This window comes from Manis pentadactyla, chromosome 5 (genome assembly GCF_030020395.1).
Source record: "Manis pentadactyla isolate mManPen7 chromosome 5, mManPen7.hap1, whole genome shotgun sequence".
In the NCBI taxonomy this organism is placed as follows: Eukaryota; Metazoa; Chordata; class Mammalia; order Pholidota; family Manidae; genus Manis; species Manis pentadactyla.
Window position 1 is genome coordinate 151,085,118 of NC_080023.1, and position 13,619 is coordinate 151,098,736.

The following is a 13,619-nucleotide window of genomic DNA, read 5'->3' on the forward strand; positions in this document are numbered from 1 at the left end:
CACAGATCTCAGTTCCCAGTGGCTTATAAGCACTACACTGTCACGTGGATCACCTTATTCAGGCCGTATCACAACCCTGCTTGGTAAGAATTATTTATCCCATTTTACCGGTGAAGAAACTGAGACCCAAAGAGGTTTGATAATTTGGTCAAAGACACACAGGTGGAAAAGAACCAAGCCTGTTGGGCTCTACAGCTGTGGTCTTACCACACAACTCCTGCCCTGAACCCTGCAGGCTCACCCATTCTCTCTGGAAAGCCCACCCCGACAGAACTGAATTCCCTCCCTGCCAAGGGCTGGCGCCTGGCACGGGAATCCCAGACATGAGGCTGCAAGCTGGATGTGACAGCCTTGTTCACCGCCCAGGGCCTGGCATACAGTAGGTGCTCAGTTGGTCTTGGCTGACTGTGAATTTTGTGCAGGTTTCAGTGGCCAGTTCTTCTCACCATCAACCTTTCCCCTGAAAGTTCCAGAACGAAGTCCAGAGGTAAAGTCACTGGGGAGAAGGTCCTCCTTCCATGACTAGAAATTGTTTTATTTTCTAATTACGCCTGGAGCTGGCACCCAGGGCCGCTGCAGGCTGTCATGGGTCAGGAGAGCAGGCCACAGTGTTTTAGCCTACAAAAACCGTGCCTTTTACCCGCCTGGCTCTTCAGCAGATTACGTCTGAACTGATGACAGCCACCAGGGAAATGTCAAGGACGGCTGGGGCTCCCAGTCCCGAGTTCAGAGCAGGGCCTGTCTGGTTCCGAGATGCAGAGGAGCCCTCTGCCTCCCAGGTCTGACAGTGTCAGCTGTGAGGAGCAGGGCCAGGTTTCCCGGAAATGGGCCAGCCATGTCGCCTGAGAAATGGCCAGCTCTAGGGTGTATGCCCTTGCATGAGTTAATTAATGACACAGGTTCTTTCCATCAGCAAAGGCAAGAGAGACTTTGGCAGCCTTGTGACCCTGTGTGAGAGGCACAGGGGCTGCAAGGAGGTGGCAGGAGTGAGCTGGGGAGGGGGCCCCTGGTGGAGGGACTCGCCTGGGCAAAAGCACGGAGGCAGGATGGTATACTCCACCCTAAGGTAGGCTGCAGCCTGACTCCAGGGGCACCACCTGCGAATGCCTCTGGAGTCATGCAATGTGCAGCACTGAGTCAGGGAGGCTGGGACAGACTCTCCTGGCTCGAGCAGGAGGAGGGAATGTGCAGAAGCCAAGGGGGAAGTTAGGAATTAGCCAACTTGTGTGTTAGGAATGTAAGGATTTCCTACCACCGCTCCACCCTCCCACCCTGGGGAAGGAGGCTTAATTTAGAACGGGATCTGCAACTCGGGTGGATGCAAGGAAGTCACACCCTCGAGTTTCCCAGGAAGGGCATTTCACCAAGGACTGTACCTGGGTTATTTCTCTGGCATTCTTCTCGGGCTCATGCAACCTAAAAAGGAAACAGACACACAGATAAAAATATCCTCACTATCTCAAGTAGTCATGCAAATTGATAAGAATAACATTTAGGTTCCATTTCCTATAAGGGTGGAGGACATGGATGAGCAATTCAACAGAAATACATCTATCTGTCAGTTGTTTGGACAAAAGGGTCAATCTCACTAAAAAGGAATTTTAAGCAATGTATACTACTGGTTGTTTTTTTCTTAACCTACTTTATTGGTTTAAAATTACAACACTCAGTGCTGGGATGGGTATGGTGGAACTGGAACATTCATACATAACACTGCTGGTGGGAGGCATAAACCTGTACAGCCCTATCGGGAAGCATTTTGGCGAATCAAGAGCTTGGAAGGTGTCCTCATCTTTTGACTCATAATTGTACTTTTTTTGGCGGGGGGAATTAAAAATACAGAAAAAGCTTTGTGCACAAAGCATTTGTCATGGGACAAGATGGAGTGGGAGGTTTACATCTTACAGCTCTGCCAGTTGGGACTGGTTAAGGAAATTACAGAAATAGATTTGTAGATAAAGATTTGAAAGGTTTATGAGGAGATTTCTTTTTATTACAAATGATTACATTAAAATGATAAGTGAAAAGGCAACATTCTCTGTGGAATGATCTCAATTAGGAAATATGTGTGGATAACATAAGAAAGAATATAGTAAAATGCCAACAGCAGTGGTCTTTGGGTGATGTTTTTTCTTTCTAGTTTTCCACATTTTCCAAATGCTCTATATTCTACATATCTCCATTTTATCACAGAAAAGAGAAGGAGCAAGTGTCCTGGCTAATCAAGAAAGCCATTCATGCAGTTGGTTCTGTAGCTGGAGGCCGTGGCTTGGCCCTCTGCAGGGTCTCGGTCAAGGTGGTGAGCAAACCAGAGCCAGTGGTTCTGCAGGAGTTGTGTATATTCTCCAGCCTGCAAGCTCTGGGGATGTTAGCTCGGATAATGTCAGAAATGAGCAATTGGGCTTGGCAGTAGGGTTATTAATGGATTTGGCATGAGATCTTGGCACAGAAAGCAGTTCTGGGGCATGACGAGCCCCACGTGGCCACAGAAACAGCCCTCCAGGAGCAGGGACATTGTCTGGTGAGGAAGATCATGCAGCTCTCTCCACACCCCTACTGCTTCCAACCCTTCCAGGGCTCCCCACTGCCTCTAGTTCAAGTACTACTCATCACCCTGCTTGTAAGCCCTGTATGGTCTGGTCCCTGCTGACGCCCCCAGGCTCATTCATCCCCGCCCTCATCCTCCCACCAAATATTTCACAAGCACTGTTCCATGCAACACACTTTACGTGTCAACAGCAGCCTTGAACAACCCTCTTGATCACTTTTTCTCTCTGTTAACTTTTGTGGATCCTTTAAGACTCAACTATGGTGTCACCTTCTTGGGAAGGCTTCCTGACAGTGCTGGGCTGGCTGGGCTGCCCCTCCAGGAAAATGTCAAGCCTCTTGGCGTATTTTCCTCTCTGGCTCATGTGTCTGTCTGTCTGCCTCCCAGGCTTTCTCACTCCATGGGTACAGGTGTTCAAAACTGACCTGGAATGAACACCAGTCAAACTGCCCCAGGGCCTTTGCACACTCATCTCTCTTTGCCTCTTCATTGCTTTACTCCTCTTCCCTCAGATCCTGTTTCAAGTTCTCCTTTCTTGGGGAAACCTTTCTGAACCTCAAACTCCGTTCTCAGAACACTGGGTTTCTCTCTTTTAGAGCAGTATTTCAGATGGGAAGCAGTTACCCATTTTTTTGTCTGTGTCTCCTCTTGTCTCTCCTATCTCTGTGAATGTCACCACTCTTACTCATACCTGTGCTTAGGCTAAAGAAGTGGGAATCATTCCTGATTCCTCTGTCCCCCTCTACAATCTATACAAGGCTTGTTGACTCTGCCCTCAAAATAAATATCAACCCCATCCACTCTATCACCTCCACCATCCTGGCTTTTAGATTCCTGAGTCTCATCTGTGAAGTCTCTGCTTCTATTCTGACCCTTCTGCATGCCATTCTCCACATGCACATTCATAAGTGATGTCACATAATTTTTTGGCTCAAAACTCTCAACTCCTTCCCACCACACAGTGAAATCCAGCTCCACATCCCAACTGGTGAGGCCTGCATGACCTGTCCCCACCCAGAGCCCAGGTCTCCCCTAAACCCTCCCCTCACTCTCTCCACTCCAGCTGCCCTGCCTTCCTCCATGTCCCTCAAACATGTCCACCTGCATCTGCCTCAGGATCTTGGCACTGACTGTTCCCTCTGCCTGGTCTACTTTTGCCCCAGACATTCCCATGCTGGAGTCTTCTGTCCCTCGGCTATTTTCTCAATGTCAGCTCCTTAGCCAAGCCTTCCCAGATTGCTCACCACACCTCACCACCTGCTCTGCTCCATGCCTGGCTATATTTCATTTAGTCAGCACTCCTGTCCTGTGTGTTCACCTCCCAGTTTGTTTGGGAACCTGTCTCCTCATGGACCGGGAGCCCACGTGGGCAAGCGCTAGGCCTGCTATGCTCATTGCTGTAGCCACGATACCCGGTAATGGACTGGCGCATCATTAGCACGCCGTAAGTATTTGTCAAATGTATGAATGAACTGCTCTCCCATCAGATCAAAGGTGCCAAGGGACCATGTGCTAGCATCTTTTTTACTTTCATTTGTAATCTCCTAGCTTAAGGCCTGGCACTGAGCTGGGCTCAATCAAGATGAATAAATGAAAGAATCAGGGAAGCCCTAAATATTCCAAGAATAAATGCAGCAAATGTCTGATGAGTGAACAAGTGGCAACAGAATGAACCCCAGTGCCCAATTAAGGAGCAGAGACATATTTTTCTCTCATCTGAGCTGGGAAAGATTATAGACAATGTTCTGCCTGTACATTCCTAACACAGAGAGTTAGAAATAGCCAGTCTCTCTGCCAGCCCTGAAACCTAAAGGGCCTTTTGAGCTCAAAGCAGCGGCATTCCTCTCAGGCCCCTCCCCAGGAGGCACTTGGTTGGTACCCATGCCAATGCTCTGGAAAGCATCTGATAGCAGCCAGCCAACGGAAGCCTGTGCCGCGTGGGAAACCACCGTTACTGCGCAAAGCTACTGCTTTGGTTTAGAGAGATGAAAGGGAGCAAGCAATCTCACAGCTCCCTTGGTAGGCTCACGCTGGAAAAATATAAAAAACAGGCTGAAAATGGTTAGCTTCTCTGGGGAAGAAAAAATAGGCAGCAAGAGGTGTCAGAGCAGTGATGAAGAGCATGGGCTTCTGGGTCAGAGACACTGGGCAGGAGTCGTAGTTCCAGCACTTACTGGCCGTGGGACCTCAGGAATGTCGCACAACTTCTCTGAGCCTCAGTTTCCTCAACCATACACAGGGACCACAATAACCTTCTAGAACAGGGGTTCTCAAAGTCTGGCTTAGAAACAGCCTTATCAGCACCACCTGAGAACTTGTTAGAAATACAAATTGTGCATCTGAAGCCCTGAGGGTGGGCCCAGGAATCTGTGTTTTAACAAGTTCTGTAGCAGATTCTGCTATACACTCAAGTTAGAGAACCTTTGTTCAATTAAATTGGGGTAACAGTAAATCAGAGGGTTTTTGCTATAATTAAAATTACCAATGGGCTAATTCAGGGAAAGGCATAGATTGGTTTCTGGGATGCAGTAAGTTTTCAATAAATGTTAGCTGCTGATGCTGTTGTTAATATTATTATTGACACTGCCCTTTTCTTTCAGGAATGTATTGTCTAAATGGGGAGATAAGACAAGTAAAACACAATGAAAATAAAAATGAAACAAAAAAGATCTTTCTGAACTCATCCACCTCAAAACCCAAAAAGCAAATAACCCTATTAAAAAATGGGTGGATATGAACAGACACTTTTCTGAAGAAGAAATTCAGATGGCCAACAGGCACATGAAAAGATGCTCCACATCGCTAATCATCAGGGAAATGCAAATTAAAACCACAATGAGATATCACCTCACACCAGTTAAGATGGCCAATATAGAAAAGACTAGGAACAACAAATGCTGACCAGGATGTGGAGAAAGGGCAACCCTCCTACACTGCTGGTGGGAATGTAAATTAGTTCAATCATTGTGGAAAGCAGTATGGAGGCTCCTCAAAAAACTCAAAATAGGAATATCATTTGACCCAGGAATTCCACTTCTAGGAATTTACCCTAAGAATGCAGGAGCCCAGTTTGAAAAAGACATATGCACCCCTATGTTTATCGCAGCACTATTTACAATAGCCAAGAAATGGAAGCAACCTAAGTGTCCATCAGTAGATGAATGGATAAAGAAGATGTGGTACATATACACATTGGAATACTATTCAGCCATAAGAAGAAAACAAATCCTACCATTTGCAACAACATGGATGGATCTAGAGGGTATTATGCTCAGTGGAATAAGCCAGGTGGAGAAAGACAAGTACCAAATGATTTCACTCATCTGTGGAGTGTAAGAACAAAGCAAAAACTGAAGGAACGAAACAGCAGCAGACTCACAGAACTGAAGAATGGACTAACAGTTACCAAAAGGAAAGGGACTTGGGGAGGTTGGGTGGGAAGGGAGGGATAAGGGGAATAAGGGGCATTGCGATTAGCACATATAACGTAGAGGGGAGCACAGGGAAGGCAGTATAATACAGAGAAGACAAGTAGTGATTCTGTAGCATCTTACTACACTGATGGACAGTGACTGTGATGGGGTATGTGGGGGGGACTTGATAGTGGAGGGAATCTAGTAAACACAATGTTGCTCATGTGATTGTAGATTAATGATACCAAAAAAAAAAGAGATCTTTCTATATTTGAGGCTGTGAAGCCACCAAGAAAAGAGCATTGCAGGGGTACAAAGAAGGAAAATTGGGGATTGCTGCAGTAGTTTGTGATGGCATTCATTCATTCATTTGACAAACCTTTACCGAGCACCTATTTCACTCTAGGCATGGTGCCAAGTTCAGTGGCTATTAGCAGGGAAATGAGGGCAATGGTCCCTCAAGAGGCTTGGATTACTATATAGGGACAAGGGCAGAGACAGCTTGAACACACTGTGGTGTCAGTAGAGGAGCACCAGGAGAGCTCCTTGGAGGGACACTGTCTCTGGGGGGGCCATGCTCTCACTGAGCCCAGGAGGAGGAGCAGGAGGGACCAGGTGGGAGGGGGAGTACCCACTCTATCTCCCATGTACCACAGCTTTGGGAGCACTGTCACACCTGGGTGGTGTGTGAGCAGGGGTGGGGCAGCACATCTCAGGGAGAGAGGGAGCACGCCAGGGCGAGGGAAGAGCAAGGATGCAGGGTGTGGGAGGAAGCACAGGTGGGGCACGTGGCTGTCCCAGCACACTCTGGGGTGTGGCCAGAAGTGACACTGTCTGAGCCAGCAGGGACAGGACCACGAGGGCCTCCGTAGGGCATCTGGACTATGTTGACGGCCATGGGGAACCACTACAGGTTTTGAGGCAGACGATGGAAGCCAAGTCTTGCCCTTGGGAGGCACGTACTTGATGTATACACACACACAGCCTCCTCCCCTCTCTCACCCCCAGTCTTTGGATTGTCCTTGACTCTCCAATCCATCAGCAAGTCTTCTTGGCTCTACTTCCAAAATATATCCAGAATCTGACCATTTCTCAGCCCACCCTACCACCCTGGCCCAGGCCCCTGTCACCTGCTTGGACCTCTGCAGCAGCCTCCTCTCTCGCCTCTCTGACTCCACCCTGACCTCCTACGGCCCGGTCCCCACACCGCAGTCAGAGCATCCCCCTCCTGTGGCTCCTGCATCATTGGGAGTAAAACCCTGAGTCCTTCCAAGGGCCACAGGCCCTGGACTAATGGCCTCTCTTACAGATCCTCAGTTCCTGCTCTACAAGTTTGAAATCCATGAAATTGTAAAGAAATAAAATGATTTGCAAAACCTTTTTGGTGGCAAAACCTAACTTGAACCAACATGGCTGTATGGGCTTCAACTAAGAGACCTGCATCCTCCCGTCCTAAGCACCTGCTCTTCACCATGCTTCTTCTGCCCCAGCCTCCCCCAGCCTCCTAGTCCCTCTGCACCCCCATACATCCTACCTCAGGCCTTGGTCACACCTACTCTCTCACCCAGTAGGCACCTCCTCTTCACAGCTCCCTAGCTCAGGTCCCTGCTTATACCCTTTTAAGAGCCAACCCCTTCCCCTGCCTGAGACACCCCTGCCATTAACCTCCATCCCCTTGCTGTATTTGATTTGTCACCACCTGACATGACATTACACATCATTGCTTCCATGCTTACTACCAGGTTCTTTCACCAACAACTGAGCCCATGAAGGCCTGGACTGAGTTTTGTTCACTTCTGTATCCTCAGCACCCAGAAAAGAGCTGGTGCATAGTAGGAACTCAGCAAAAATCACTGAAAACATGAATCAACAAACTAATGTACCATCAGGGATGTAAAGTCATCACCTTAGCCTCTGACTAGGCCACAGACTTCAGGAGGGCACAGATGCTTTCTATCCTGCTCACCCCAGTGTTCCCAGGGCCACTCATGCCTAGGTACTCAATAAACATGTAATGAATGAAGGAAAGAGCAAAGTATATGACTTGGATCAGGGGCAGCATGTGCAGGAGGCTTCTGTCACAGTCCAAGTATGGTTTGATAAGGGTCTTGCTGTTTGTGGACAGCAGGCAAGATATCAGAGCTTCTGTGCACTGAAGTCCCCTCAAATCCCCTTATTTGTGATGATAATTAAAAACGGACCTGGCTTGAGAAGCTTACAAAGGAAAGAAACAGGAGAGATGGCCAGTGGGCATAGATTCTGCTTTGCAGCTTTTGGGGGCTGTCAAACAACCAAATGACAATTGCCAAAGCATCCTGGCCCAGAGCTGACACAGACTTACCTTGTAGAAGAAGTGGAGCCCTTGGCTGAAAGACAAAAGAAACAAAGCCAGTTACTTCACCTAGAAACATACTTCTCTTATGTAACTTTCTTTTGTGGGGGGTAATCAAACGTTTGACTCCAGGTACAATGGAAGGAATTGTAAAATCATATCCTTCAACCCACAGGAAACCTCCATGCTCACCCTGCTGTGGGCCATTATCTTCCAACAAGGAAGACTGGTGAGCTGAGTCTTCTACTTTCTCACCTCTGGGAGCTGCCAAAGGTCAGATCCCAAAGCAGCCTTCAGCCTGGGAGGGGCCAACTGCCCTGCCTATGTCTGTGCCTCACTTCCAGGTACCACACACCTTACCTGAGACACTACAACCAGCCTGGTCCCAGTCAGGGCCCTTCACTGCTGTAGAACTGATTCTAGCAGGGCTGTGAGTTTGGGGGAGCAGGTGTGAATCCCACTTCTGCCACCAACTCACTCATTATGTGACCCTGAGTGAGTCATTTTCCCTCCCTGAGCTTGGACTTCAGCTTCCAGCTCACAGGGTTGGACATCCATCTCTTTTCATGTCAGCACTTTCCGAAAAAGGATCTTGGGAGGAAAGGAAGGGTCCATCTGGTTTATAGATTTTTAAACCTGTGATATGGGCATCCCACAGAGAAGCCGCCTGAATTCAGCCACCATTTGACTCCTATTTCACTCTAAAGTGTAATTAAAAAGCAACATGCACACTCAGATGTATTTTGCACCACATCTGAACAGACTGGAGGCTGCCACAGTGCAAGAATTCTCATTGCCAGGTTAATGCTTGGTGCCTGGGCAGGTACTGGATCTTTAGGTAAGTGGGTGCCAGTTGGGAAGGCTGCAGCCCTGCATCTAATGTCTGAATGAAGGCAAAGTGCTGGGATATGAGTTGTCTGAGGGAGTCCAATGATGGGACACTGATCACCCTCCTCTTACACCAAAGACAACAGGCAACCATAGGGACACCCAGCTGGTAAGGGGTAGATTGAAAAGAGGACATTTTATTGTGAGTATTGAGGTGAACGATGGGCAGACCCCTCCGGGGCTAATGGGGGAGGTGGGGGTGTCTCATTAGGGTGGAGAGATGTGCACAGTGGTCCCAAAAGTGGTCTCTGGAGACCCACTGCCCAGATTTGAATCCAGCCCTACCACTCACCAGTTGTGAGAAAGTTTTATAGCTTTCCCATGCCTCAGTTTCTTCATCTGTAAAATAGGTTTGGGACCTGCAGAGGAGGAGTCTTTTCTGTGTGAAGGTTTTCCAGGGACTTTAGGGAAACCCTGGGTGGATCACCTGGAGGAACTTCTTTTGGATTCCAGAGAAGCAGGGGCGTGACTGTCTCCTTCTGAACGGAGGGCCTGAGGCTCAGCCAGCACGCACAGCTGGTCCTTCCAGCAGGTCCAGGAGGGAAGGAAACCTGGGGGAATGTCTGGGTGGGTGGGCAGAAGGGCTATGTGGCTGATGCACAACATGCTCCTCTGAGCTCAGCTTGGGGGTCTGGGCACAGAAGAGCTCAGGACAGCACTTTGCATTTGCAGGCGGTGGCACATTGTAGGTCACAACTAGCATTTAAAAGAGAATTTAGTGTAGAATATGACAAAAAAGAAAATATCAGAGTTCCAATTTTATCTATGGGGTGTGGGTGCGTTAGGTTGAGACAAGAAATGTATCACTTGTAGTTTAAGTTTTAGCAGCACTGCCTTTAAATGGTCTCTTCCAAGAGTGGAAAAGAGAACATGTACTTTTTGAAGTCTGCAAATGCATCAGAGCTGTTATCTCATATGAACTGATTTGTGTTTCCAAACTGTCCTACAAGTTGCCATACCCATTTGGCAGATGAGGAAACTGAGGCTTGTGGAGGCCAAACTGACTGGCCAGAGTACATAACAAGGGTCTGGGACTGCAGTCTGTCTGACTCCCAAGTCAGAGGCCTGCCACAGCAATGACTACCACACATGCACACACACATACACACAATCAAGTGCACAACATCCTGGATTTGTCCTTGTACCCTCCTGCTGTGGACTCAAAGGCCACCACCACGTGGGGAGAAAGTGCCAGGGAGGTGGCTCATGTTTCTGGGCCTACACACAATATTAATGACAGGAGCTCACATTTATTGGACACTTGCTGTGTGCCCGGTACTTTCCTAACAGTTACATGTGGCCACCGTGGAATCTTCCCAGTAGTCTTGGAGGCCAGTGGTGGCGTTATCCTCACTCTGACCAGCCACCTGCCTAGGGGCTGGGCATGTAACCTGGACAGGCAAGAGGAAAGCAGAAGCTTGCCAGGGGGCTCTTGGGACATAATGTTTCTTCTGAGAGCCTCTAGCCACCCTGGTATCTCCCTGCCTCCCACCTCAGTAGGGGTCCTGTGAGGATGTGAGGCCTGGAGCCACAGTGGCCATGCTGCAGCCACAGAGGGCAGGGGGCCACCCAGATTCCGGCCCGGTGAAGGTGCTGACCAGCCACGGCACAGCTACCTCTGGACTTCTTGTTACTGCAAATAACTGGACATCCTTGCAGCCTAGGCTGTGTGTTAGCCCAAAGCACTCTTGCGGTCTCTCCATCTGGGAGGACAGCCCAGGGGCAAACCCTACGGAGGGAGAGGGGACCCCACCTACCTTTCTTCTGTCGGATTCGGAGGAGGTAGAGGGCTGCGATCAGCAGGGCCACCAGCAAGGCACAAACCACGCCCACCACAATAAAGATATTCCAGCCGTTAGACTTTTCTGGGGACCACACGGAATAGAAGCTTCATGTACACTAATTAGAAACAGTCAAACTTAAACCCACCACCCCTTTTCACCAGTACACAGCCATCATTAACTGAGAACATCTGGCTGGTCCTTCTCAGATGTTTTGAGCCATACGGGCACTTCAGTGAGTCTGCACGCACTTCCCCATGTGGGTCACCCATGGGCAGTGCAGAAACCATACCAAGGGGCCAGGAGGGAAAATGTTTGTTGCTGACACCCATAGAAGAACTCTGGCTGCAGCATATGGGCAGAAATCTCAGTCTTGAGGGCAGAAATACGTTCCATCTCATTGAAATGAACCACAGAGGGGCCACCATTGTGGCGCAGGGCCATCTGAAACTCTGAATTGCAACTGGGGTGTCATCAGTGGCTGGGGGGCAGGGGCAGTGAGGAGGAGCTCCTGGACTCTTCAGGGCTCTCAGGGGCTGTCCACTAATCTGTGCCGGGACCTGGGCATAGGAGCTCTGAACCCAGGACACTTGAAGTGGAGACAGTGTGGGTGGGCTGGCTCTCAGGCACAGGGAGGGGATTGTACTACAGCAGAGCGGAAAGTCAGGAAGCTTTGGGCTACAGGATGTGTGTTCAAATCAATGCCCCTAGTTGGGTGACCTTGAGCAAGTCATTCAAACCTTCCTCCATACACTGGCTTCCTCTTGTGTTCTCCAGGGCAACAGTGAGCTCCACCTCACTGGATAGCTCTGAGGACTAACTCACTAACTCACCAAGAAACCAAATAACTCACTCTTTCATCCTTCTTAAAGTATTTCTTGAGCATCTCCTATGTGCTAAGCTATGTGCCAGGTCCTGAAGCCACAATGCTGAACAAGAAAGCCATGTCCCTAGCAGCAGAGACTCAAAGGTGAGCAGTCACGAAACTCTTCTTCAACGCTGCCATGGGCAAGCGGAGAGGCCCCGAGAGAGGCACCAACTTGTCCAAGGTTACCAACAAGTGAGAGAACCAGAGTAGAAATCCACACATCCTGTCTCCCTCTGTAGCACTCATCCTATATGAATCAGGCACCAGTGATATCAAAGGGACAATCTGACAGGGCCCTAGGGCTTTAGAACTTTCCTGTTCCCTTGAAGGATGCATGAAGGAAAGAAGTGGCCTCTGTTGTAATCCATCCGAAGGGTCCACTACATATAAGGCATAGCCATGCTAATGACAGGTGATGGAACATCCTGCGGTCGTCCCTAAACGCCAATTAGCTGCTACCATTCTAAAGCTAGAACAGAAATACATCGACAACAGTTTGGGAGGGGGCTGAGAAAAATGATACCCTGACAGCTTTTACTCTAACAGGAGAATGGCAGCGTTATCATCAACTTACATGGGCATGCACTTTGGCCAAGAAAAGCTCCTTGGGAAAACGTCCCACAGAAATAGCTGCACATGTAACAGAAGGTGTACAAGGATGTTTATTCAGCAGTGATTATACTTAAGATAAGCTGCAAACATCCTGGAGCCCCCGTCTGTAGCCCCTGTTCCCAGGGGACAGGCTGGCACGGGCAGCCAGGATGTCTAGGCAGAGGTTAGAAAGAACGAGAACGAGGGTGGTGGGGTGACATGGATGGAAGAAGCAGTGATTGGTAGGTGAAGAAAGCAAGAGGCAGGGCGCTGTGACAGGATGACACCCTTCCCTCCCTTTTTTCTCTCCTAAATCCATATTTATGTCAAAACACCTACAAAGATATGTACAAACTCTTATAGTGGTGACCCTTGGCATATGGGATTTGGGGGAGGGGAGCTGACTTCAAAATTCTACTTTATATTTATAGACTTCTCGATTATTCTATAATAAGGATGAATTACTACTTTCAACATCAAGAAAAGAGATGAAGCTTAAAAAGAGCAGTGGGAGTGGAGGCCTCACCAGGGATCTGGCCTGTATCCTTGTCCTGCTTGTGGGCAGAGACGTGCACGGTGTGGGTTCTGGGGACCGCCGGCTGCCCGTCATGCTCCACCTGGCAGGTGAGCACCACGTCCTCCCTGTGGGCAGTGACGTTCACCAGCAGCCAGCTTGTCCAGTTGAAGGTCCCATCCTTGTTCTCTGTGGGGTTCGAGGCCGTTTCTGTTCGGGACACGTTTCCGTTCTCCAACCAGCTCAGCTGCAGGCGCCGGGGGTAGAAGTTCTTCACTTGGCAGGTGACGTTCACCTGGTTCCCTGCCACGGGGCTTTGGGAAACCTCCAAACGGGGCGGAACTGAAACAGCACAGGGCAGAAGCTCTGACCTTAGGAACAGACAGATCACAGAGGATGGGCTGCATAGCTCAGCTCCCCCAGCTTAGCTCCCACAGGGCAGGGAATCACCCAGGATGGTGCTAGGCATGCAGCTGGTGCTCAGACACTGAGGGCTCTTTGCATATGAATGAAATGACTCAGCACAGTGCCTGGCACACAGTAGGTGCTCAAAGACTGGCAGCTCCTTTAGGGTAAAAATCAGTGAAATCACAAGCCCAGCCCCTGGCAGGCAGTAGTAACATCATAACTGTAGCAAAATAAACGAAATCACCAACCACAAACGGCTTGGCTCCCAGAAGGTGC

At 49.1% G+C, this 13,619-nt stretch overlaps 1 protein-coding gene across 7 annotated transcripts in view; it reads right to left on the reverse strand.

Annotated features, from left to right (window-relative positions):
* SIRPA (signal regulatory protein alpha) overlaps nt 1-13,619 on the reverse strand; it is a 41,718-nt gene that overhangs the window by 3,802 nt on the left and 24,297 nt on the right. For 3 of the 7 annotated variants that reach the window (XM_057502817.1, XM_057502819.1, XM_057502818.1), the window contains exons 5-8: nt 12,948-13,277; nt 10,939-11,046; nt 8,303-8,327; nt 1,377-1,416 (exon numbers count right to left, since the gene is read on the reverse strand). In XM_057502817.1, coding sequence (XP_057358800.1) covers nt 1,377-1,416; nt 8,303-8,327; nt 10,939-11,046; nt 12,948-13,277 — 503 coding nt within the window. The other 4 variants (XR_008997912.1, XM_057502820.1, XR_008997913.1 and 1 more) reach the window with 4 other exon arrangements.